This window comes from Podarcis bocagei, assembly GCF_964188305.1.
Source record: "Podarcis bocagei genome assembly, chromosome: 11".
In the NCBI taxonomy this organism is placed as follows: Eukaryota; Metazoa; Chordata; class Lepidosauria; order Squamata; family Lacertidae; genus Podarcis; species Podarcis bocagei.
In genome coordinates this window covers 18,627,454-18,654,843 of record NC_138136.1, presented here as the reverse complement: position 1 = coordinate 18,654,843, position 27,390 = coordinate 18,627,454, and the positions used below count along the sequence as shown (strand labels likewise).

The 27,390-nt window shown below is 43.8% G+C and overlaps 1 protein-coding gene and 1 long non-coding RNA gene across 4 annotated transcripts in view; one reads left to right on the top strand and one right to left on the bottom strand.

Annotated features, from left to right (window-relative positions):
* The window catches only part of LOC308597875, a 991,146-nt gene that overhangs the window by 391,486 nt on the left and 572,270 nt on the right, over window positions 1-27,390 (bottom strand). The gene's annotated exons all lie outside the window — the stretch shown is intronic.
* Window positions 1-27,390, top strand: part of PRR16 (proline rich 16) — a 162,945-nt gene that overhangs the window by 25,928 nt on the left and 109,627 nt on the right. The window contains exon 1 of one of the 3 annotated variants that reach the window (XM_081213857.1): window positions 11,408-11,719. The exons of 1 other annotated variant lie outside the window; for it this stretch is intronic. In XM_081213857.1, coding sequence (XP_081069983.1) covers window positions 11,540-11,719 — 180 coding nt within the window. In that variant the 5' untranslated portion in view covers window positions 11,408-11,539. Of the gene's footprint in view, window positions 1-11,407; window positions 11,720-27,390 lie in introns of those variants that run through there. One more of the 3 variants, XM_081213861.1, reaches the window with a different exon arrangement.

Genomic DNA, 27,390 nt, shown 5'->3' with positions numbered 1-27,390 from the left:
TATGATAGCCATCTTCAAATATCCCAAGGGTTGTCATGTGGAAGATGGAACAAGCTTGCTTTCTCCTGCACCGGACAGTAGGGCCTGAACCAATGGATTCAAGTCGCAAGAAAGGAGATTTCAACTAAACATCAAGAAGAACTTTGTGACAGTAAGAGCTGTTTGGCAGTGGAATGGACCCCCTCAGGAGGATGTGGACTCTGCTTCATTGGATGTTTTTAAGCAGATGATGGATGCTTTAGTCAAGATTCCTGCCTTGCAATTGGTTGGACTAGATGACCATGGAGTCCCTTCTAACTCTACAATTCTATGATTCTATGGAACTTTCCATTGAATGTATGTCCCTTGGGAGAGGCTACTGTCCATCAGATCTCAACAGGTGAACCTAGGAAGCTGCCTTATACTGAGTGTTATCATTGGCCTATCTAGCCTAGTATCGTCTACACTTATTGGCAGCAGCATCCTAGGGTTTCAGACAATGAGTAGGTTGGTTACCATCCCGCAATTATAGTTTTAACTAAAAGTTAGGGATATGCATTACCCCTGCTGCAGAACTGAAAAACAAAGTATGTCCAGGACCAAAGAGAGACTCTTATGATTTGTGGGGCTATTTTGACATCTACCACTTTATAGTACATTAAATTCCATTAACTTTATGAGTTTCTGCTCCTGCATTAATGTCAGTGATACTTCTGCACTTGCTCACCCTCTATTCATCTCATGTTGAGAGGGAGAGAGAAATAGTTCCTCATTGCTAAAGAGCTTATTAGGAATGAGGCTGGGCCAACAACCATGAGATCCAGCTATTTAAGTCCAGATAGGAAAAATTATTGCTGCCACAGAAATGTTCTCAGAACCATTCTGTGTTGGTTTAAAATGGAAGGACATAGCCTCAAATACTAACACAACTAGATGGAACGTTAACCAAATCTGTTTTTAGCAACATGAACAACATTGATAAAAATGCAGGGCACCTCCGTAGCATCAAAGTGCCTCACATCTTTATAGATAAAACAGTGTTTACTTATGGCAAGTGTGAATGTAATAACATTAGTAGAAGCATTAGTCTTGGTAAATTCTGCGTTTAAAATGCATATAAATAAGGATTTGAATTTATTAATTTTGGTCACAATACAAATCCCTCATTTTCATGTGATGGGCAGATAAATTGTGCCCGTAGGAGTAGTTAAGTTCAAATTCCCTGCAGTGGTACATTATAGAACATAAATGTATCCCTTTTACTAAATGACATCTTCAGGACTAGGCCTACCATGAGTCAGAGTGAGGTGGTGGCCTTTGGCGAAGGTTAGTGTCAGGTTTCAGGGAATCCTATCCCTCCTACGGTGGGATGCCAAGAAGCAGATAAACAAGAAGAGTTCTTACCCACTAGTTTATTCAGTATTCACAGAGAAAGACAAAGGAATGCGGTCTCTCTTAGATAACAGCACACCAGGTAAAGTTCCACCCCCTCAGCCCAGTGCTGGATTTACGTATACGCTAAACAAGTTATAGTTTAGGGCCCCACTCTCTTGGGGGCCCCAAAAAAAATTAAAGGGGGAAAACTGTATGTATACTTCCAAAATATAAGATAAAAAACAAATAAAATGAAGAAGTGTGCATGCACACAAAAGCTTATACCTAAAACTACTCAGTTGGTCTCCAAGGTGCTACATTATAATTTTAAAATTCTTTTGGAAGGATTCTTTTAAAGTCTTTCTTAGATCATATAACTTTTTTGAAGACTTGATTCTTTTAAGGGAGTTTTTAGATTTTTTAAGAAGTGTCTTTTTAACTATCTTTTTAAAGAATTTATAAAATTTATTTTGACTAAGGCTGACCAACATGGCTACCTACTTGAATCTAGTAAGATGGCTTTAGATACCTATTAGGTCCATAAATTACCATATAGCATATATTCAACACAAAAAACAGCAACAAATTTGTTGCTGACAAAGGACAGCTGGACATATAAAGGGCCCCATTACCTTCAGTAGCTTAGGGCCTCATCAAAACTAAATCTGGCCCTGCCTCAGTCCCTCCTATTCTACATCACCCCTGTGCTGGATGATCTGTGCTTTCTGCCTCTGAGCTTTCTGTTTTACCTCTCTCAATGCATGCCGGGTCCTGGGAGAGAGGGGGGGGTCAGGAACGCTTTCTAGAGACACTGAGTCTGTTGTCTGTCTCTCCCCGGTGCTTCTTCTTCTTCCTGCTGCTCTCTCAATATTTCCCAGCTTCCCTCTTCTGCAGCCTCAGAACCATGACCTTCTGCAAACCACTGTTCTAAATCTATACTGTCCTCCTCTTCTCGGGAAGTTGCAGGAAGGGGAGGGGGCAGTCCCCACCATTCCTCCTCAGTCCAGCCCCTGACAGTCAGGGAGCAAACATTAGGTGTTGTCCTGTCCTGTGCCCCTCAGTGAGCTAACCTACTGCCTTCAGGTGCAGTAGGAGGTTCTGTCCTGGCAGCAGTGTTGAAGCAAGATCTAACTGCCTGACCAGCATGTGGAATTTAGTAGACTTTGCTGAAAGGCATATTCAAGTGTTGCTGGTCTTGTTCCTACTTGTAAAATGTAAATAGTGGTCTCCATAGATCAGGGCTGGAGAACCTATGAGCTTCCAGATGTTGTTGGACTCCAAGTCTTATTAACCACAGCCAGCATGGTCGGTGGTCAGAAATAATGGAATATCAGGAGAGCCTCAGGTTTTTCATCCTTGTCACATGGGAATGGCATATAAACTGTATAGTACTTTGCATACTGAGGGTTTAATAAAGACAATTAAGCTTCCATATAGAGGTTTACTACTACAGATAGGCTTGGAAGAGATGATCCTTGGGGCCCCTTCCGACTCTACAATTCTATGGTTCTGTTAAATGGAAATCAGCCCTGAGTGCTCACTGGAAGGACAGATCCTGAAGCTGAGGCTCCAATACTTTGGCCACCTCATGAGAAGAGAAGACTCCCTGGAAAAGACCCTGATGTTGGGAAAGATGGAGGGCACAGAGGACGAGATGGTTGGACAGTGTTCTTGAAGCTACCAGCATGAGTTTGACCAAACTGCGGGAGGCAGTGGAAGACAGGAGTGCCTGGCGTGCTCTGGTCCATGGGGTCAGGAAGAGTCAAACATGACTAAACGACTAAACAACAACATGAAATGGGTGATTTAGATATCACAAATGGGTTGTTGGCAACAAGCTTTTAGAAGCTTCAAGATTTCCTGTGCAATGGGTAAATCTGGGTTAAATGAAATGCAGGGTGGCGTTTCGTTGCCAGTGTTGTTGCGTGAGAGAGCAACAAGCATGAGCAGCACTGATCCCACCATAAACACCCATCTGGAAACACTTTGCAAGACGCGATGTGATGCACATTCTCAGAGAAGGATTTCCATTCATTAGTCGTCATTTGCAGAAAGTGGCCCTTACAGGAATTCCTGTGAATTTTGCATGACATCTTTAAAAATGATTTAGATGTTGGGAACTCATAGAAAAAGAAGCTGAATGGAAGTGAATGGAAAGTGTATGTTCGAATCCTTTTCTTATGTTGTGCATACTGCTGCCACGAGCTGTTCTAACAGTGAATGATGCAAAAGGAACTAAATACAAGAGATGGCATGTTTATCGACCGTGTTTGTTTTTAAGTAGAACAAACTCTGTTTCCCCTCTCTTCTCTCAATAATGATTCAACGTTTTACCTTTTCTTCCCACATCCTTTTCCTGTTTTTACCCATTCAATCCTTTTTTCCCCTCCGCCTGCCCCGATTGTGCTGGTTTTGGATGGAATCCAAGCTGGGTTTCTCTGCAGAGCTCCAGATGTTTGCAATAATGTATGACTGAAGTGAATGCCAGTGGTAAAAGGATATTTTTTCACAGGAAATAGTTTGCATCTGACACCAACCAATTTCTCTTTGGGGAGAAAAAGAAGACGTTTGCTAGCTGACAGTTATGCAGTAAACAAAAACAAACCAGTGGCAAGATGTTTAGGAGACGTTTCTGTCAATTAAGGTCCTTTTGAAATTAATACACACACATACACAATCCACTGAGAAATTCTCCTACGTGGGCTCCATTGTAATAAAAGGGAACCTTGCACAGCTGCCACTCATTTTAATGCAGCTTGTGTAGATTTTTTTCCATGAATTTGTTCAAAGGCCCACCTAATTCATCATCCTGTTTCCTATAGCAGTGAACCAGCTGCCCTCAGGAAGTCCACAAACAGGAAATAAAGGCAATAGTCCTTTCCTAGTTGCTTCCATCCCAAGAACCATGATCATGCCTGTGAACATAAAGGTTGCAGTTAGTCATCATTGCTATAAAAATAATAATAATGGTTTCATTTATCTCTTCCTGCTCCCAAGTTACATGCAGTATAGCCTGTGGGTATCTCCAGATTTCATCCTTATTTGCTTGCACATTGGGGAGGCTAGATTATGTCCACTCTTTATTGAACATTTGTTCTAATTTGTTTGTGGCAAGTTTATATGACAATGAGCATTCATCCGGATTTGCTTGTGGAGGGGCTATACACTCTCCTGTCAATCGACCTTCAGTCTCACACTTTTTAATGCATTTTCTCATCACTTTCCGAGCTGCAAAAAGACCAAGTTTTGTAAAGTGGAATTTGTGTTGGGTGGGTCACTTTAATCAACCTTAAATGTGCAGACCTACATTTCCAGCACACAACTTCCAGGTAAGTGTGCAAAGGGTTGCAGGATACATGTACACCCCCCACAAATATCTCCTTTGTCAATATCTAAGTACAATAAACAAGTACAATAAAGTTCCAATAAATAAGTGCAAGGCTGTCCCAATACATTTTGGTGCCAAAGGTGGAATAGCAAATTCTTGCCCCTCCCCGCTCCCATTGCATACTACCAAAGGGCTCGCCAAGTTATTTAGCAAGTGAGGCACAAAATCCCTCATGAATTTGTCACCAAAACCAAGAATTCAAAAATAATAAATTTAAAAGTAACAAGTTTGCTGATAAATCAAGTGCCAGAGGTGGCTTCCTCACACCACCTAATGGCCATCTCTGAATAAGAGGATTTGGATGGGGCATAAATAGGTACCTGTTGTGTCAACACAAAGCAGGATATTTTGCCAAATTTCCAAGCAGATGTTTCAGTGTATATTTTATGATAGAGTATTAAGATTTTAAAAGCTGGGAAATAACAGAGTTAATCTATTCATGGTCCTTCAGGCTCCAACATAAGCTATTTAAAACCTGACACTTTTAGAAACTCAGGGATATTTATGTTTTACTAATATATTAGGCTGATGCTCTGTCTTGAGTTGTCAAGACTTCCCGTCAATGAACTGTTGATAAGGCATTCTTCTGGGCTTGTCTTTGGATGCTTATAATTCTTTAAGGCTACCACGATGAAACACTTATTTTTATATCTTGCGGACTCTTATGTGAGTTCAAGTGCTTTGTGTCTCCAACATTTATTTAGACGTTTTAACATACCGCCTTTTGCGCAAGCTCAGGGTGGTTTACAGTAAAGTCAAATCAGGATTTTATTTTATTTTTTTACAAAATAACAGATCCCTTAACATGTAACCAAATAAAGCTACAAATGAGAAGATCACATAGGTAAAGGTAAAGAACCCCTGGATGTTTAAGTCCAGTCAAACTTGACTATGGGGTTGTGGGGCTCATCTCGCTTCAGGCCGAGGGAGCTAGTGTTTGTCTGCAAACATCTTGAAAAAACTGCTAGGCTGGCAGAAGCTGGAACAGAGCAAAGGGAGCTCACCCCATTGCATGGACTCGAAATGCCAACCTTCTGATTGGCAAGCCCAAGAGGCTCAGTGGTTTAGATCACAGCGCCACCCTACAGAAAATCACATAAGCATATGAAGAACAACAATAGTGAAATATCATACAATTTTTGCTGCCCAATGCCTGGGAAAACAAAAATGTCTTTACCTTGTGGTGAAATTATGCCAAAGTGCCAAACAGGCATCCTTGGGGCATGCATTCAATTAAAAAAGGGCTATTCTGCCATTGCCACCCTCTGGTACTCCCCCTGGAAAAGGGATGTGGGTGGCACTGTGATCTAAACCACTGAGCCTCTTGGGCATGCCGATCAGGTCGGCGGTTCGAATCCCCGCGACGGGGTGAGCTCCCGTTGCTCTGTCCCAGCTCCTGCCAACCTAGCAGCTCAAAGGCACGCCAGCGCAAGTAGATAAATAGGTACCGCTACTGCAGGAAGGTAAACAGTGTTTCTGTGCACTCTGGCTTCCATCACAGTGTCCCGTTGCACCAGAAGCGGTTTAGTCATGCTGGCCACATGACCCGGAAAGCTGTCTGTGGATCTCGGCCTGAAAGTGAGATGAGCGCCACAACCCCATGGTCGCCTTTGACTGGACTTAACTGTCCAGGGATCCTTTACCTTTTTTTTTTTAACCTACTCCCCCTGTATTTTGTGATTTTACCTTTGTCCTAAGGTGAAGCTGTGTCCTTTTCAAATAGCATTTGGAAAAGGAAACCCGTTTGCTGCTATTAGTAAAAAAATTTAAAAAATATTTCCCACTTTTCCCCATGTAGGTCTCAAAGAAGCCTTTTTAAAACAAAAATTACCCTCCTTCATTTTAAATAATGTAAGATCCATTTTGGTTCAGTGTACTTACCTAATGGTGCTAAATAGCTCAAGAATATAAGAATCATCCATTGGCAAGTTTTATACAGTCCATTCGAGATCTTTCTTCTGTTTCAAATTGTGGAATTTTATTGATTTTTTTTATTGTAAATGTTTACTGCATAAAAAACTCTACCTTCTGCCAGGATAAGTGGGTCTTTCAGCAGAGATTCAAGAAATAGCTAGAAAAGTGTGGTAAAATAAGTAAATGGCTGCTTCCACCCCTTATACGAAAATTTATACTAATAATTCTAAACCAATCAGGACTTATTTTCAGTTGGAACTCACCAGAAATCAGTTCTGGCACCTCTGAAGTGGGTGCCATTGCCATTATAAGAGAACAAGGGAGGCATTCATGATGAGTTCCAGCGCCTCTTTTTCGAGAGAAATAGCACTGAATACAATATATATCATGATTAATTGTGAAGTCCTGTGCACTGCTCCAAAGCATTTTAAAAATAATTATTTTATTTTAAAATCACCCACATAGAAAACAGGGAGTTTGGGTTGCTTACGCACATGCAGGTTTCAGAAAAAGTTTCTGGCAGCGACATGATTCATTAGCATTGCTGCAAGATGCAGTATTGATTCTTGCTTTGTAAAAGTGACAACTAAGAAGCTACTGAAACAAACACTTCATCAGCTGGGTTGCTTTACCAGTGTCTCAAACATCCAATTACTGATCAGCAGTAACTTTGCTTAGCTTAGCTCCTGTAAGCTAATGAGATCACAGCTGTTAACGGTATGTTGTGTACAAGATATACTTAACGAGTGTTCATTAAACAGATTTTTTGGGTGAGCTTTTTGATACATTTAGGAACCCAATAGTGAAATTGCCGGATCAGGCCTAAGGCCTACCTAGTCCAGCATTGTCTTGTGATTCAAATCTAATGGGATTCAGAGACATGCTGCCTCTGACACACAGCCAGAATACACCCCTTATAGCTAGTAGCCGTTGACTTATCCGCCATGAATTTCCCTAATCCTCTTTTAAAGCCATACAAGTTTAAAGCTGCCGCTACAACTTGTGGGGGCAAATCACAAAGTTAAACTTTGTGATGTACTTTCTTTTGCCTGTTCTGACTCTCCTGTCGCCTTTTGCAAGACAATCTGCAGGAAGGCAGTTTGGATCTTAGCCGTTTTGTCCTTTAAAGATCTTTCGAGCGCATCAGAAAAAAATGTCAATGAATCAACCGATATTTTTCAATGTCTGTTTTGTGTTCAAATTGCTACTCGGAATTTCAACATGGAATAATAGGTTGCCTCAGAAATATGCATATCTGTCTTTGTATGTGTGTGTATACCAGCTCTATAATGACGGGAGTCATCTAATGAAATATATTAGTCAGTAGGAGAATTGCACCCAATTATTCATACTTTCTTGGGAAAGAGCCATACTGAAGCAGCAGCAAAATCCTATACATATCTATTCAGAAGTAAGCTCTACTGAGTTCAGTAGGACTTACTTCTAAGTAAGTGCAAAGGATTGAAGCCTTTGTGGGATTTACTTCTGATTTAGGGTTGCCATACGTCTGGATTTTCAATGATGGAATTAGTGTCTGAGGGGGATTTCGGGGCAACTCGATGCAGTCAGAACAACTATAGTTGTTTAAAGATGACCGCGAATACAGCGTAGCAAATTTACTAACTCTTACTGAGAACCAAAATTATGCAATTGTAACCTTTTTTAAAAAATACACGAGACCCAGCAGACATGCGGAAGAGTCTTTTACAGTCAATTTTACTACACATCAATACAAGCCACTGCTCTCCAAAACGCCTCTTTGGATTGTGCAAGAGAAAAAACAACAACCTAGAATTTGGCAATAAATGTTTAATGTTGATAATATTTTAGTAATTTGCTCTTTGCATCCGGTAAGGTGCTGGTTACTGAGCCGTCTTGCCTAAACAGAACTATTCTGTTAGGAACATAGGAAGCTTATTTGGTATTCTCAACATTGAAAAGTAGTGACTCTTCTGTGCGTCTTCAGAAATTCAGAGGGGATGGTAGTGGTGGGAGCTTTGGTGATGTGACAGCATTGGACCAAGGACCTTCTGCATACAAGTGATTTGTTCTACCACTGAGCTAAGACCCTTCTCCAGGATTTTGTGATGAAGCTGAATACAATCATTTATAATGTAATTCTCTGACAACTGCACACACATCTTGTTATGTCTGGAGAAAAGGTTGAACCCCACAGAGGATTCTACCTTAATAAATGATCCCAACCTCCCATTTCCTTGAATTTCTGAAGTCCTGATACTTTTAAGATAGAAGCAAACTTCCCCATTGCATTTTCTTATCTTTCTATAACAGCTGTTTCATTTCATTTATCCAGGTCCTATTTCCTTGTGGTATTTTTCCAGTTTCCTGGAAGCTGTTGTCCTGTTCTCCACTTGTATCCCTCCTCTTTGCACACACAGATTCCTACTTTCCCCTTCTGTAGTTCTCATCAGAGCACTTCAGATGTTCCTCACAGTTTTTCAGTGGCATCTCATTTGCCATTCCTTCGTTATATAGCACCATTTTTTATATTACCCATTTTTAACATTGACCAACTTTTTCTTATCTCTCCTCCACTTATAGTTCACATATAGCAGTGGTTCCCAACCTTTTTTTGGCCATGCCCCACCTAGGCAACTCTAAAATCCTGATGCCCACCCCCCGTGACATATAATTCTTATTATTCAAAAAGTGAACCCCTATTCATGTGGAGGAAGCCTAAAAGGCCATTAACTGTTAATAACTCATTCTCGAATTGTCTCCCTTAAAAATCAAATTGCCCCCTGTGGGGCGTGTGCCCCACATTGGGAACCTCGGACATATAGGAATGAACGTCACAGGGGCTTTCACGTGGCTACTATCAAGACTAGAGTTACTATTTTGATGCCTTCAGAGCAGCCAATATTTCCTTGTAAATTCCACCGAAAAGGCTCCTTATAGGAATCCAAAATGTCATTTGTAACCTACAGAATGTGACTGGCCAGCCTTCAAGACTGGCAGGGGTGCCAACCTGAATAAAATATTGGGGTGGGGGGCAGGTAAGCCCCACCCTGCATAATCGATCACACAAACCATTTGAATGGCAATGCTCATCAACTGGGTGTGGTGGTGGCACCCCTCAAATATTTTTTGGGGGGTGAAGACCCCTCAGAGTTGGCTCCTATGGTCCATGGGCATAGCCAGGATTTATGTTGTGTGGCAGGGCAGGACAACCCACCTGTCATCATCCTCTTCCTGGCTTTGTCTAGCATATTCAGTATGAAACGTCTCAAGAAAAGCTGAATTACCCTGAGTGCTCAGAAAAAAATCTGTCAAAATCTTTCTACAACTTCTGCTTTTAGTTAAGAATGCTTATTTATTTACTTGATTTTGTGGGAGGGGGCAACTTGTCCTCCTGCCCACGCCTGGGTCTACTTTATCTCGCCCTGTTCCTGAATTTCTTTGCAAATCATGGGTGTAGGCAGGATTTATTTTGGGAAGGGGGCAGGCTTTATGTTGGGGGGTTGGTGAGTGCAGAACCGAGTTACCTGTGACACAATTGGGTTAGTTAAGTATTTTTATTTATTTGCTTGATGGGAGGCAGCTGCACCCCCCCCCCCGTTACGCCCTTGTTGCAAGTGTTCCAGTACTGTAGTTGCTTCCGTCCCTTCCCCTTTTCTAAGGGAAATAATAATAATAATAATAATAATAATAATAATAATAATAATAATAATAATAATGGCCAGTGGGATCCCCCGCAGAGCTGTTGCCTCGCGATCCCGGCATTGGGACCGAGAGAAGTTCCCGGCATTGGGACCGAGAGCAGTTCTTCCCGAGATCTGGCCACCCCTCCGGGGGAAACGGAGAAGCGTGGCGCCAAATTTGGGCGACGAGTCCAACATTTCCCCTCTCCGCCTTCTTCCCCCTTTCTCCGCCGCGAGAGAAACGCGGGAAGGGAGCCTGCGATCTCCTCCGCCCCGATCCACTCGCAAGATGCTCTCAGCCAATGGATCTAAGCGGGGAGCGCGCGCAACGAGCAAGCGAGACCGGAGCGATCCCATCCCCCTAAAAAACAAACAAACCAAAACACGCGGGCGGGAAGCAGCGGGTCTTGCGCAGGGACGATCGCCGCCTCCTTCCTCCTCCGCCTCCCTTGGCTCCTTACGCACTTACACCTCTCCCCGCGTCGCCAGAGGAAATGAACAGTCTCCCGAGGCCTCTCCAGAGTGACTCTGGGCGAAACCATCCCGTCGCAAGGGGCGGGTGGGTTCTAGAGCCGACACGCGCGCGCGCGCGCAAGGCCCCCCCCCCGTTTCCCCTCAGAGGCGGGAGGCAGTTTGAGAAAGAGCCACGCTCGGGTTTTTTTTCCTCCCCCTGCGCCACGCGCTCCGTGCAACATCCCGTCCAGAGCCGCTCGCTCGCCGTCGAGAGGATTAGGCGGGATTTGTGGGCTGAAGGCATGTGGCGAGGGCTCTGAGGGGGGTGGGAAAAAAGCCCCGCGGGGTTGTTGTTTTCCCCTTCTTCCCCGCCCGCCTCCTGGGCGAGCGGAGCGCCCTGCATGTCTGTGTCGCTCGGCGAGGGAGGGAAGCAGGCAGCAGGCAGGCGCAGGCGCAGCGCCCGCCCGTCCGCTCGCCTGCCTGCAGCCCGGGCTCCCTCGCTCACTAGTGCAGTTGCCGGGGCGTTGATGGCAGCGGCGGAGCGCGCCCGGAGCACGACGGTGGCGCCGCCGCCTTGGGGCCCCGAGCCCAACATGGGCAGCCGGCACGGAGGCAGCAGCAGCAGCAGCGGCGGCCGCAGCGGCAGCTCCGGGGCCCCTCAGCGGCGGGACGGCGACGGGCGCCGTGGCCCCTCGAGGGCCAGCCAGCTCTCCTGACCTGCCTGCCTGCCGCGCTCTCCCCCTCCTTCCCCGGCGCTCCCCGCCGAAGAATGTCCGCCAAGTCCAAGGGGACCACCTCCTCCTCCGCCACCTCGTCGTCCGTGTCGTCTCCGGCCGAAGGGCTGCCGGCAGCCTCCAAAGCCAAGGTGAAGGAGCAGATCAAGATCATCGTGGACGATTTGGAATTAGTCCTGGGGGACCTGAAGGACGTGGCTAAGGAGCTGAAGGAGGTGAGAGGGAAAGAGTGGGGGAGAGGGGAAAAAAAAGAGAATAAACACCACACCCCCTCCGATCCGATCTGTGTGCCTGTGGGACCGAAGGCGCCAGAGGATCGGGCAGAGTCCGGCCCCTCCCCCCCCCCCCAGGCGGGACCGGCCCAACTCTTGGGCAACTGTGACAGGCGGCAGGAAGAGCCGCCGTCTCCTAAGCCGGCGTGGACCGGACTGCGCCAGACTTGTTACACTTTCGAGTCTTGCCTGGCCACCACGAGCGATCAACTAGTGGCTCCGTCTTTGGGAGCGACGGGGTGGCTGTGTGTGGGGTGGGGTAGGGATGGAGAAGCCCAGCCAGTCGCTTCCTATCCTGCCTCCGCGGGGCTCGGGGTGCCGGATCGCCTTGCGCCAAGAAAGCTACCTCTCTTTGATCTTACTAACCCTCCGTGGCGGGGGGGGGGGGTGTGATCGAGACGGGGCGGCGCGCAGGCTTTGGGGTTGCCCACCTCTTTGGGATGACTTATGAACAGCCGAGAGGACTCCCCAAACCCATCCCCGGGCGCGGATGGGAGTAGCTTGGGACGTGGGGGGAGAGGAAGAGGCTGCGATGCTTTGCCCGGCGCCACCCACCCACCGACCCCTATTCCGCCCACTCCAGAGTTTGGTTTGTAAGTGGCGGGGAGGAGGGGGCAGGAGGAGGAGTTGTGCCTCTCCATCTTTCCGCGTAAGGGTCTGTGTGGGCATTCCTCCCCTCCCTCCCCCTCTCTCCTTCTTCCCCTCCCCACTCCAGATCTTGGGCTCCAGATTTAGCGTTTAGTCATTGCATTAACTAAGGAGATGCTTCCTTCCCTGACAGCAGCGACGCCGCTTCACGCCTTTGGTTCCCCTCCCCTCTTTTTCCCCGAGGGTGGTTATTTCTGTGTTTTCTTCTGCCGGCTGTTATTTTTAGGAGGTTGGGGCGACGTCGCCGCTTGGAGCTTGTCAAAGTAAAGTTCCTGCGTAGAGCAAAAGGGGAGATTCCTTGCAGGGAGAGAAGGGGGCAGGGAAAGCTGGCAGTCTAGGCCTGGGAGGGATTCTGCTGGGTTTTGGATACTCCTGCTTCCTTCCCAGATCCCACGGCCTCTACACAGATGGTGTCTTCTGTGCAGGAATTGACTGTGGTGATCCTCAGTGCCTTAATGCCAACCCTTAAGGATCCGCAATCCTTACATTGCAGGCACAAGGCAGAACTCGTCTGTTTAGTCTGATGACTCCATCAACACTGTGATCTAAATACATTTGTATTTGCTTTTTCATTGCAAACATAGTTTCATCGGCATCATTTCCCCAAACTTCATGTAGTAGAATGGTTGGATGTGATCTTCATAGAATTTGAAGGTGGTGGGTGCTTTTCTTTCTAAAATGGACTTTTATAAGACTTGGACCTTTTGTTTTCGTACTGATGGTTACAGGTTGTGACAGATGATGGTGTTTTTAGTTCAGTGGAATCAGAAGAAATCTCCATGTACTTATATATTTTTTATCAACAACTGTCAAAATTCAGCAGGCTGCATCCCCTCGTCCTCATCAGAGAAATATGTACAGGGTGAGCTGGGATCTTGGTAGCTCCGAGAGAAAGGTTGTGGAGAGCAGAAGGCTGTTAGTTCCTATTCCTCTTGTTTGATGCTATAAACTTGGAGTTCAGCATCCTGAAGCTGGTAACTGAGTTGGACAGGTCTGAATTACAAGAGTGAATTAAAAAATGAGTTGCTGGTACAACTTGAGAATTATTAGGCAGAGGCTATAACCCGTATTAGGAAGTCGGTCCCAGTTATTGGTATTTCCTTCTTAGTAAACATATATAGGATTGGACTCTCAAGGTATCAGGGGTGGAGAATGGACCAGTTTTGCAAACACCAAGAGACACTTCCCACATTTCCCAAATGTCTGGATTTTCCTTTTCAGGCCTGAAACACAGCCAGTGCACAAAATATCTATTTGTCTCATATAGTTTAGGAACCAATGTAATATTTCCTTAGCCAGTGGCAAATGTCAGCTCCTATAGCTTAATTTGCAGGCAGAATGCAATTACTGTGTAGGATGCTCTGAAGTAGCAAAACATTGCAATTCAAATAACACAACTTATCTGTCCATTTTGGAGATTCCTCAGATCTTTATTAGTTTGTGTGTGTGTGTGTGTGTGTGTGTGTGGCACAACTGGTGGACAGATGGTGGGATTAGAAGCTGAAATTCAAGTCTGAAGCACGTGTGTGTTGCTTTGTAATCCTGTACATTACATTATACAAGACCCTCTCTCTCCTGCCCCCGTTTCCTAATTTCATAGAGGTTTAACAAGATTTTTTTTCCCCTAAGGGAAACAAATTGCTCAGAAACAAATTTTCATTTCCTGGAGAAAGCTGTATGAAGGATCAGAAATATCCTTTTTTTACCCTAGCAACTCCACTTTCGCTACATTTCTCCTTGCAGATATGCCAATAGTTTGTTATCTTAATGTGCATATTCTGCCTTCCAAGTATTTGTGGGTGTTTGGTATTTTTAAACACACACAGGTATACAATCTGTGGCATTGGAGCCTCATATTCCCCCCTCCAACCTCATTTTATATCTTCTGAAGCTGTTCTTTCTTTCATTTTGTCCCATCAGAATTCCCTTCTTCCTTCTTGCTCATTTCCTTCTTATTTTTCCTTGCCTTTGAGCATGGTTCCCTCCCCCTCTTCTCCTCCAGAACAACTGAACAGACTAGTGTTTTGTTTGAGAAATATACATTGATATAGATTGAGCTGCATTGGTTTGTTGATCAGAACTGGATGAATAGGCAGTCCACAAATGAATGGTATAAATAAATAAGCACATAATACTAATAAAAGCACTCTGAACATTGAATGGAAAGTAACTGCATCCTATGCAGTGGGACTTCCTTCTAAGCAGACCTGAACAGAATTGGGAATTCTAATCTGAGGTAGCCATGGTGAAAATCAAAGAAGGCCAATATTTTTTCTGGGTTAGTTAATCCAGAACACTTTTGTCTGAGGCTCCATTTATCACTTGAGTTTGGCTCCACCCTTTTATGGCATGCAGACCTTGACATATTTTCCCTGATGGAATGGGGCCCTTGATAGACAAAAAACGATTGCCCTCCTCTTGGCTTACAGTAACAAGATTCTCTTTAAATTTCAAGGAGTCAGTGGCTTTTACAATAGTTCATAGTATTTTAGGATCCGGGAAGAGTGCCTTATTTTCTCAGACTTGGTTCTGTTTCTGGAAGTGGAACTCTTGGTTTTAGTAAAAATAAAAAAAATTCCTTCCAGTAGCACCTTAAAGACCAACTAAGTTAGTTCTTGGTATGAGCTTTCGTGTGCATGCACACTTCTTCAGAAACAGAACACTGAAACAGAAGTTGCCAGATCCTTCTATATAGTGAGAAGGTGGGGAGGGGTATTACTCAGAAGGGTGGTGGGAATGGGAGATTGGCAGATAGCTGAGATGAGCCTGTTGACGACTCTTAACGATTGTAATAGGTCTTACAGGAAAAGGCAAGGGGTGAGAAGGTGAGAAATGGCTTAGTCATGTATAATGAGATAAGAATCCAATGTCTTTGTTCAGACCAGGTCTCTCCATGGTTTTAAGTTTGGTAATGAGTTGCAATTCAGCAGCTTCTCTTTCCAGTCTATTTCTGAAATTCCTTTGTAGTAAAGCAGCTACTTTGTAGTAAAACAGCTACTTGGTTTTAGGTAAGCAGATTTGTTTAATATCATTGGCTGCGTCTCTGAGAACAACAACAATGAACAATAATTTGTGGCCTTTGCTGCTTGCTGCCAAGAGTAATTGTTTATGACTGCAATAGTTTCATGGAAGAAGTGAAGCTACAGCGCCTGTTAGGAAAGGCTACAGCTTGTAATGACAACTTTATGCACCTAAAGCAGCATGTTTTCCTTTTTTAAAAAATGCTAGTTACTGTGAGAAGATAAAGAATACTGTTCATTAGTTCACAGCTCATGTCTTGTCTTATGTTTTCTTTGAAATCCTGAAGTGCCTGACTAATTTTCCTTTTTTAAAAAAACAACAACAACAACACCCTCTTGCTGCACAAGCAAGACAGCAACAGAAGTGTGGTCTTAACTTCCAGATTTTGCATTTACATATTATATTTTATTTACAGTCCACTTTCCTCCATGGAAGTCAGGGACACAGTGTTTGTAAAGTGTCCAGGTGACCTCCCATCTCGGCAACAAACCCAGATTAGTTTAGCTTCAGTAAGATTGTAGCATAACTGTGCCTTCAGGCCATGCCCCAAAAGCTGGCTTTGGAAGTGAAAAAACACATCTTTTACTCTTTTAAAAAATAGGCTGCCCTTCTGTTTTGTTCAAGAAGTTGAGTTGGATCCGGGGAGTCTTCTCCCAATGAAGGAAGTACTTTTGGAACCACCCACTGGAAATCAAGATTCTGTGGGAGTGGGTAATCAACCAAGTCGTACACTGAAATTAATTAAAAGCTCAGTTAGTCTTGTCCATTAACTTCAGTGGATCTGAATAAATACTGTTCAGTTCAGGCATAGAACATCATCAGGGCATTTTGCTTCTCTCTGTAATGATAGCACCTCTGCCTAACACAGTTGAGAGGAATCAGGATCAGCCCATTCAGGGCCATAGTTAATAGAGAAGACGTCCCTACGTTATTGAGAGTTTGAGACCCATTGGATACCTGTACCTGGTTTAGCTGGCCAGTTGAAGCCGTTCTCAAGGTGTGGTCACTGTCACATGCTGTAAGCTTCTAGGAGCCATAGGTGAGAGCTGAGTGCAGGATGGAGACCAAAGGTGGACAAACTACTCCAGAAGGAGCACAGTATGCCCCCCACCAGAGGTACTACCCCTCCTCTAACACCCCTAACATCCCTGGTTGTGGTACCACTTAGCATAGTAGTGTAGCAACAGTTGTGACAGAGTGAGATTCAGGCAAAAAAATCTGGTTGGAAGAGAGCTGTGTGTGCTGCCTGGTTCTGCAACATAGGAGTGATGTTGGCTGCCCTTGTAGGGAGTCTTCTGAATCTGAAGAGCCCAGCAAAGCCATGACAGATGAAATGGAGACTTCTTTAATCCAGATTGCCATGTAAACTTGACAGTGGGGTTGGGGCCTGGCATGTCGGTGGCCTCATACTTCTGGCCAATTAAGAACTGACATACATTAAGACCATTTGCACATTAAAATATTGATGTGCACATTCTGTATATAGCTTAACTCCATTATACTCATTTATTGATTTATTATATGTTCCTATGAATGTAATGGACTTAATTCCTTGTCTTTAGGATTCTAGCTTAATGGCACTTGGCTTCTGAATCCAAACCTAAATCAACAAGAGAATGCTTAGGGGATTTTTATGTTTTTTAAAAGCATATTGAGTCACCATAATTCAGGCATTTACTTTGTTTTGTTTTTCTGTTGATGTGCATTGCAGCTGGACAGATGTTCATCTTTACCTTCAAAATAATTCCCCCTGCTTTTCCCTTCTAAAAATGTGTTAGCTGTACAGTGATACCTTGGGTTAAGTACTTAATTCGTTCCGGAGGTCCGTACTTAACCTGAAACTGTTCTTAACCTGAAGCACCACTTTAGCTAATGGGGCCTCCTGCTGCTGCCGCGCCGCCAGAGCACAATTTCTGTTCTCATCCTGAAGCAAAGTTCTTAACCTGGGTTAGCGGAGTCTGTAACCTGAAGCGTATGTAACCTGAGGTACCACTGTACTTTTAAAGTGGAAACATGTCTGGTTCCACTGAACAATTTTGAAAATGGTACCTACCTACCCATGAATACATACAGGAAGTATGGTTTCCTTTTTGCTTTTCCACGTGGTTAAGAAGTGAACCGACACCCTTTTAAAAAGGTCATTTGATTTTGATGGCACATTGCATATTCATGGTAGAGGATAAGGAGGGATCATAGAATTATAGAATCATAGAACTGTAGCATTGGAAGAGACCCGGAGGGTCATTCTGTTCAACCCCCTGCTATGCAGGAATCTCAACTAAAGCATCCATGACAGATGGCCATCCAACCTCTGCTTAAAAACCTCAAAGGAAGGAAAGTCTGCTTCCTTCCACAGCAACCCTGAACATAGATTAATAGCTAGGAAAAGGGGATCTGAAGACCTTGGGATGCAAATGGCACAATTGTACTGCCAGGAAGCATTCCACAAGAACAAGGAAGGGATTTACTGGGACCCAGGATGTGAGCAGATAATTAGGAAGGCAGACAGCCATTTCAACCGATCATTTTATTAGAAATGTAAGAAACTGTCTTATACTAAGTCAGACTGTTCGCTCTCCTAATTATTGTCAGCACTGACTAACAGTGGCTCTTCGGTGTTTTAAGTCCTTCCCTGCTCTACCTGAAGATGCCAGGAACTGATATAGACACATTTCTACCTGAAGATGTCAGGAACTGATCTAGAGACATTTCTGCTGTAGACAAGAGGGGTGTACAGGCCAGGGGAGCAGCAGAACGTTTAATCCCCAAGCTACAGAAAGATGTTCACAATTTACTGCAGAGCTTTCCAAACTATGTGTCATGAAATGTTAGTGTGTCGGTTGCAGTATGTAGGTTTGTCGCTCCTCTCACTCTTCCTGGGGCTGGAAAGGGATGTGTGTCTAAAATGATGCATGTCCAAAAAGTGTGTCACCAACATGAAAAGTTTGGAGAGTTCTGATTTACAGGAGAGCCATGGCACAGTTTAAACATAGTTGCACAAAAAGGAATCTTGATACTGTAACTTATAATTGCATGTATAAAGTGTTGCTTCCAACTACATTCTGACTGTTACTAAGACTGTCATAAACCTAATTGAACTCAATCGCATTGACTTCTAAGTTGCAGTGTAAACCACTGATGAGAAACCTGTGGCCCTCCAGATGGTGTTGAACTTCATTTTGCATCAGCCCCCAGCAGTATGGGGAGTGATTAGGAATGATGAGACCTGTGGCAATATCTGGTGTGCCATAGGCAACCCATATCTCTTGAATGCCAATAGGATAATCTGAGTTGGGATATGGTGTAGCAGTTTGAAAAAGGTTTAAATCTCAAACAGATAGATGCCAATGCTTCGGGAAGTACTTGTCTTTGAAGGTTTCCTCCTAGAAAGGTCATGTATAGGGCAGAGAATACTTCTGAGAAACAAGGCCTATTGAGGAGGCTGAGTCTTAACTGTGGTGTCTATGAGGAACTGGACATAGAGAAAAGGGTTAAATTTCCTTCATGAGCACAAATAACCTCATGTATGAGATAAGTCAACAGGCGCAAGGTCAGCCAAGCCAGTTGCTATGGCAACGGCCCAGTGCCATAGTTGGAAGCACTGATTGCTCACCCCCCCCCCACACCCACTCAACTGTACTGGACTGCAACACAACACTCCTCAATAAACAGGGAATGGGAATTCCACCATGTGACCTGTTTTCCTGCAGCCTTCAGTCTACAACTGAGGATGTCAATCAAACTCTACATAAATCCCAGATTAAAAATTATTGTAAAAAATAAAAGAAAACTGTTGTGAAAGAAGACATTTTGTGAGAATCTACTGCAAGAAAAAGGAAAAATGTATATAAGATCTTAGGATCTTAACCCTTCAGTCTCCATTCCCTATTGAGACTAACCTTAAATATTGAACTGAATTCCACTATTTACCCTCTTCCACTTCATCCAATACCTCTCTCTGTGTTCAATTTTACATGGCAAGCTCCCTGCAATAACACTCAGTGTTTTTGTTCTTGCACTTTAAATTCTATGTGCAAAGTCTTAAGTACATAATAATAGTTAATAGGATCTGTGTATATCTTCAAATATGAGCTAAATCAGTGACAAAGATAAAGAGTATTATGTAACTTCGTCAAAACGGAACAGTAGGAAGTAGGAAGTTTCCATTCTGAGTTATAACTTTAGCTTTTTCAGAATTCATCGTGAATTTGCTTGACCTATTCCGTAATATGCTGTTTAGGTTTTTTCCACTTTGAAACATAATTCTATCTGTCACTTGTCAGTTTCCAACCCATTTCAAAAATACTTGATGGTGAAAATTAGGCTGGGCTGCATGAAGAAGTATTGGACTGATTATGCTTTCTCTATTAGGCATTTAATCTCTAAAGAGATCTGGAGTTTGTGCATGCTAAATCTCCTAGAAATCTAGGTTCTCCATCAGAGGAATTAAATATAGAACGTTGTGTAAGTTCAGTTCAAAGCTCAACCATCAAAGTGTTCTGTTGGTGAAGTCTCCGGTAACGTTCAGTATTGTGCTTTCTTGAAACATTTGATCTCTGTCCCATGCTGTCTGAATTGCCAAGGCTTTCAAAGGTTGTTGTGATGGGCCTCCCTTAGTCGGCACTTCCAACTGAAAATAGTTTAGAGATTTTCTCAATCAGTGTCATAGTGCAGCAGCCCCATGCTGTGTAAACTTCTTAGAATCATAGAATTGCAGAGTTGGAAGGGAACCACCAGTGTTCCCTTCCAACTCACCCCTGAAATGCGGGAATGTTTGCCCAATGTGGGGCTCAAACCCATGACCCTCGGATCTCATGCTCTACTGAGTGAGCTGTCCCAGCTTCTGCTGGCTTAGACAATTGGAGGTGCCACTAGTGCAGGGGTTGGCAAGGTTCACCTTACCTGGGCCCGTTCACTCCAGCGGAGATCCCTCTGTGGGCTGGATTGCATGCGTGCGTGAGCGAGCATGCCTGCGATTTCTGGCGTTTGCGCAGATGCAGTTTCCAGCGCATTAGAAGTGAGGCCCTGCATCACGCTGGTTTAGCACAGTGTGTGGGTAGCTAATGTATTTTTAATCTTTGTTGGAAGCCGCCCAGAGTGGCTGGGGAAACCCAGCCAGATGGACGGGGTACAAATAATAAATTATTATTATATTATCACCAAGCAGGCGGCTCGGTTTGGGGGTGGCTCGTGGGCCAGTTAAACAACCTCCGTGGGCTGCTTGTGGTTAGGTTAGGTTAGGTTAGGTTGCCGACCCCTGCACTAGTGTGACTCTGTCTCAAGCCCAGTGGCAGCTCTGTTGTCCTGTCACTAAGTGTTTTGCATATGGGCTGCACTGCCCAAGGCTTGGCCCGTTCATAGAAAATGAAATTTCTTATCACATGAGTGGGGAAGCTCTGGCCTACGAGCCTGATTCATCCAGCTCTGGCATGTGTGGCTGTTTTATTTTCCAGCCATGCCTACTTGCCCACACCTAATGCCATGCCTCCAGCTGTCAAAAATTGGTTTGTGTTGGGTGAGAGGAGCTATGGATCTAGTCCATCAGGCAGATCCATTTCCCCATCCCTGCCTTAGCTTGCAGACCTTCACATTACCATGGTTTGGGCATTAGAAAGGTCACTAGAAAAGTCACTGTCCATGGAACAATTCTGTACTTCTAGTTCCTGAGAAGAGGGACATGGGTGGTGCTGTGGTCTAAACCACTGAGCTTCTTGTGCTTGCCGATCAGAAGGTCAGCGGTTCGAATCCTCGTGACAGGGTGAGCTCCCGTTGCTCGGTCCCAGCTCCTGCCAACCTAGCAGTTTGAAAGCACGCCAGTGCAAGTAGATAAATAGGTACAGCTCCAGCGGGAAGATAAACAGCGTTTCCATGCGCTGCTCTGGTTTTGGTGTTCTGTTGCGCCAGAAGTGGCTTAGTCTTGCTGGCCACATGACCTGGAATAACTGTCTGCAAACAAATGCCGGCTCCCTCGGCCTGTAAAGCGAGATGAACGCCACAACCCCAGAGTCGTCTGCGACTGGACTTAACTGTCAGGGGTCCTTTACCTTTACCTTTTTTAGTTTCTGAGAACAGGGAAACTCTGACCTGTTTCACCAATAAACACCCAAGGTTTGTTAGAGAAAGGTGGAGTTAGGGCTCATTTTGTGGAGGGAGTAAGATGGTGCATACCATCTTCTCATCCAGTTAAGATACATTCTCAACCTCCAAGGTTCAGAACAAGGTTAGATGGTTTTGGTGCTTGGCAAAAATGCACAATTTCCCCATGCACATTTTTGCTACTTGTGCAGACTGAATATGTACTTCAGATACTTTAGAAATATGAGCTTGTGGAAAGGACTGAATGAATTAAACAAAATAAAGTGAAATCATAGTACAGACTTGTGTTTAGTCTACTGACATTGTCATTTTCCAGGCTTTCTTCTTTCCATACAGAATTTGCTGAGAGTGTCATGCGTATTTCGGTTTTTCCATGGCAAATACTTCTGTGGATATCAAACCTCATCAGCCTGAACAAATTCTTGAAAGTTATTTGTGAAATATTTGCATAACTTGTAATAAGCAAATGAATGAGATTTAGCTTTTTATCAAAAGGGAGCAGACATGGTAGCTGTTGCCAATAATTTACAGAGATTGATCCAAAATAGAGGATATCTAGACTGTATGGTATGCAAGAAAAATAATGGCTACTGTGCATAATTATTTTGGCTTCATGCAAGCATTGCCTACGCTTGCAATTTGTTCAGTTGACTGGCTGCCATTAAACCTGTGGTTTCTGTGCATCACTGAATTTTCCATTTCCTCCTCAAACTTGCTATATTTTGATTGATTTAGTGAATATTTTTCTATGTCTTAAGCTACTGGCTTTTCCACTTCAATAGCGACTTAAAATGGGAAATGCTGACATTGACTGAGAGACAGGAACAGGTTGTATCTCACATGAAAAATAAAACAAATCAGTATATGTTGTTCTGGTGTGGGTTCTTCCAGTGTCCAATACTTTTTATATAGACCAAATAAAATCCATTTAAATGGGTCAAAACCTTGAACCCAGATAAATAATGAAAAAATAGGTGGGGGATAGGAAAGTCTGGGATGGTAAAGCAATGAGAGGAAATGGTGGTCATTTCTCAGCAGCTGTAGTTCCTACTAGTTGTGATCACCAGCTGCAGGGTGGCGTCCTTCAGGGGAAGATAACATGGTTGGTTAGAGCATGGTGCTGACAACACCAAGGTTGCAGGTTCAATCCCCATATGGGACAGCTGCATATTCCTGCATTGCAGGGGGTTGGACTAGATGAGCTTTGGGGTCCCTTCCATCTCTATAATCCTATTATTCAAATGATCTTTTAAAGATAGGATGTGTTCATACTAGCACCCAATAGGGTGATTTCACCCATGGGGCTGAAATCACAGTGCTTGGCACTGGGAAATGATACATGAGGTCTTAGGATGGGATAATATGCATAGAGATATGGATGACACATTTTCTGGCTCAGAAAAGATGCCACAGGAGCGGATAGTGCTCATCTACATCAGGGGTTGCCAGCATAGCACCCATAGGCTCTCTTGTGCCTGCCAGTGCCTCCTATGGTACCTACAAAAGGTCTCAGTCAATATTCCATCAAAAATCCACAATGCATGAGAGACTGTTTGGTCTTCCTGCTCAATTCCTGTTTGCATTCCCTCTCCTACATTGAAGGCACCCACAAAACCTGCCAACCTTTTATCGGATGCCAGGATTGTACATTTTGTTTTACGATGCCCTCCACGACAGCTGTTTGGTGACTGGTGCCCACTGTACTCTTTAAAAAGAATCCAAATTTGCCCACTGTTTCAGCAAGGTTGGCAATAATTGCCCTAAATTCTTCACATCTACAAATCTGAGCTACAGAAGAATTCCATTTCCCCCCCAAGCCCACTTCCCTCCTGATTTTCCTGGCTCCTGCAACTCTGGCAACAGCAAGCACCCTTTCCTGGTATGTGATGTGCTGTCATGCATTGCACCAGATTTTTTTTTTCTCAGGAGCTAGGAACTTCCCCATTAGTAATTTGAAAAACTACCTTTCCAGTGTCCACTTGTAGCTAGTGTGCTGTGTGGTGGACATAGCAGTGCGTCAGGCACTGGAGAAGGGGTGAGATCTGCTGCCACTATTAAAGCCAGGAGCCACAAAAACATGCGGGTTAGGGGTTTGTGAGGGTAGGGGGCAGGAAGGGACCTGGGGGCTCCAAATCGTGTAGTACGATGACAGGGGCTGCACCAGGGTTAGAAATTCAGATATATAAGCTGGGTGGCAAATGGCTCCTTAAACCAGGGTTGCAATTGCCAAAACGGAATGGCTAATTGCAGTTTATTTGCCAGGTGGCTCAAAAGTCGCCTTGGTTCCTGAAATCCATTCTGATTGTGCAGTTAAAATATAACAGATAGTATTCTACAGGTTGGGACGCGGGTGGCGCTGTGGGTAAAACCTCAGTGCCTAGGACTTGCCGATCGTATGGTCGGCGGTTTGAATCCCCGCGGCGGGGTGAGCTCCCGTCGTTCGGTCCCAGCTCCTGCCCACCTAGCAGTTTGAAAGCACTTCAAAGTGCAAGTAGATAAATAGGTACCGCTTTATAGTGGGAAGGTAAATGGCGTTTCCGTGTGCTGCGCTCGTGCTGGCTCACCAGCTGCAGCTTCGTCACGCTGGCCACGTGACCTGGAAGTGTCTTCGGACGGCGCCGGCTCACGGCCTCTAGAGCGAGATGAGCACGCAACCCCAGAGTCGGACACGACTGGCCCGTACGGGCAGGGGTACCTTTACCTTTACCTTTATTCTACAGGTTGTGTTGCTGGTGTGTGAAAACTGTCTAGATCCAAGGACCCCTGGGTACGCACCTCCAGATGGCAGAGATGTCAGGTGCCATCCTGGCATCTTCACTTGGCTGCAAGTGGCCAATAGCTAGGTGCAAAATGTGCCTGGCACATTTTGAATGCTGCACTGATTCAATCTTACTTGAGCCATATGTGGGGTAACTGCAATATGAAGAGCAAGTGGAGTGTTTTTTTTTTTTAATGTTCCCCTAGTTACATTACAGAAGAGTTGGGCTAGCGATTATCTGGATGCTGTAAAATAGATATTGCCTTATCCTGCAAGCTGATGTTCTGCTATACTTGCTGTGATGCATGCCATCAAGCGACCCAGCATTGCCTGTGATTTACCTTTGCAGTTGCATGGTTTCTGGTGAAGATGACATTCTACGCAAAACAGTTGTTTATTGTGGAAGAGGAGATGGGTCAGAATGCAAGAGCACACATTTATATCACTATGGCTGCTCACAGCATAATCAAAGATCTTACAGTATACTCTTGTTTGTACTGTGTATCATCTACAACAACAGTTAGTAACAGGTCATAAGTCTGTCATAATATGTGCCTTTTTCCCAGGTATTTTATGGAAGAAAGATTTTGTGGAACAAATGTATTGGCAATCTGGATGCAACCTGCAGACCATACATTGCTTACCCTTAATGTGCAGAAATCCATGCTTCAAGTTCAGGAAGTAGTGGTTACACTGTATCATCCTGATTCTTCACTGATGTAGGCTTTCTGGACAAGTTTGAATTGGGATTTTTTTTCTGATGCCCCAGAGAATGATCTAATTTAGCGTGTTTATTTTACATGTGTTTAGTAGACAAAATAAAAAACTTTGAAATTGCCAAGCTTTTCATCCTACATCACTTCTGATCTTGCAGCAAATCCAAATGTAAACCCAAAGTAAAACCGAGATGCTTTGGCATAAAATTTACACCTAATCGAGAGATTAGTTTAGTTTTAGTTTGTACTTTATACTTGGTATTATGTAGTTTTAAGTGCACCTTTACCTTGAGATGTTTGGTTTGAAAGGCAGGAATAAATAATATAATGTTCAGGAGACGTGTGATCACACTTCTGTCTTATACACTTACATTCTGTATTCCAGTACTCTGTGGTTTTAAGAAGTAACTTTTGTCACCGCGTTCTTAGCAGCCATTTTTATTTCTTTATAGCTCATCTGGAACTGTCTCCAGTTGAAACTGATTGAAATGCAGATTATAACAGGCACGTTTTCTGCCTTTCAAGTGGATCCAGTGATGATTGGTGGTTAACTCCAATGAGGATTGTGTTTGTCATTAGCCTAGCTGTTTAAAACCCAATACAGTGGTACCTCGGGTTAAGAACTTAATTCGTTCTGGATGTCCGTTCTTAACCTGAAACTGTTCTTAACCTGAAGCACCACTTTAGCTAATGGGGTCTCCCACTGCTGTTGCGCCGCCGGAGCACAATTTCTGTTCTCATCCTGAAGCAAAGTTCTTAACCCGAGGTACTACTGTAGTGAATTTTGTATGCGTGTAAAGATGTTGCTAATGATTACGCTTATGCACAGCCCAAGGAAGCTCATTTTTATATTCTAAGATCAATTACATGCAAAGTTTCATGATGGACTCTTGACTCCTTGTGACCATTGTCTGAAGGACATCTCATTCTTATATGTGGTGATGTTAAAATTACCTTTCTTTTCCGCATTCCTCTACTTCTTATTAAGACGTCATTTTCTTCCTGTTCCATCAGCTAATAATATTTTTGACAGGCACCTGGAGAGCAAATACTTCCTGGGTTTTGTTGAGACCCACACATCTCATCTTGTGAAATATCTTCCGACCTCTTTGGACGCTTAGGGACAGCTTCATTATATGTGGAAGCATGCTAAGAGGGCAGTAGTATGAAATTCTTCCAGGTGTGCAGCAATATTAACATAAAACAGAGATCACAAACAGTCTCTGACCTCCTCATTCATATTTATGATGATCATAAGCACATGTGTTGCTAAAGTGAAGCTGAGCGAAATCGTTTTGCCCCTTCTGTGCTTCAGTCTTCAAGGGCTTTTAGTTCCACTATCATGCTATTTTGAAAGGAAAGGACCAGCGTATATGTTTGGTGCGGCCCATGAGCATCATGTAACCTGACAGAATGGTGCATGCTGTCACGTTCGTGTTAGCTGTTTTGTTTTCTAAACATTTGTGTCAGTTGCAGTCAAGCCTTTTGTGCAACTCTAGAGCACCTCCAAGTGTAGTATGTTCAACTGTGAGCTAATTAGAGCATATATAAATTCTGGTTTTCAAACAAAGTAATACTGCAGTGGCAAGACATCCTTCTGAGCTGAAATGTGCTGTGTTCATGCAGCCTGGCAGCCTCCAGCAGAGAACCAACATAAACAGTAGCAAAGCATAGGTATGACAGTATTCCCACCCGTAGAATACTGCTTACGTTATAAACCTTACCAGCGAATCATGTGTTCTCACAGTTGCCAGGGTTGAAGGGAATTAGAGATCTAGCAGCACAAATATGCTTAGACTTGTGTGATAATTGGTGATATTTAAGTATGCAACAGAGAAAGCTGTGGTTTAATGGTTTACATGTGTAGGCATGGGCAATAAATTGGCTGCTCGTTTGCTGCTGCTGCTTGCATTTCAGCAGGCCTGAAAGGAAGAGTTTTCATTTTGCGTGTTTATTTTAAACTCAGCAAATGGCATAACTAACAAGTAAAGGTTAAATGATATTTATTTAACGAAAGATTTCTGTTCCACTCTTATAATGCTCATATATAAATGGTACATGTGTATATTTAACCACCCATTTGAGTGTTACACTTACACATTGCCAGCTTGCTGGTGTTTGAAATATATTGCTTTTTTATTTTAAAAAGTTAACAAATACGTAGTTTCCAACCCAAAATACTTCCCCACCTCCAGTATAAGTACACCCAGTACTGTTTGCAATATTTTGTTTACACTATTGGTTCTATCATTTATGTGCTGTTTATCTCATGACATGTAGGTCTAGGAGGTATGAAAGTCACTTTCACTTATCTCTGGATAAGGAGAGGCATATTGAATGGGTTTGGCAATTCTATTCATGAAGAACAAAGGGCT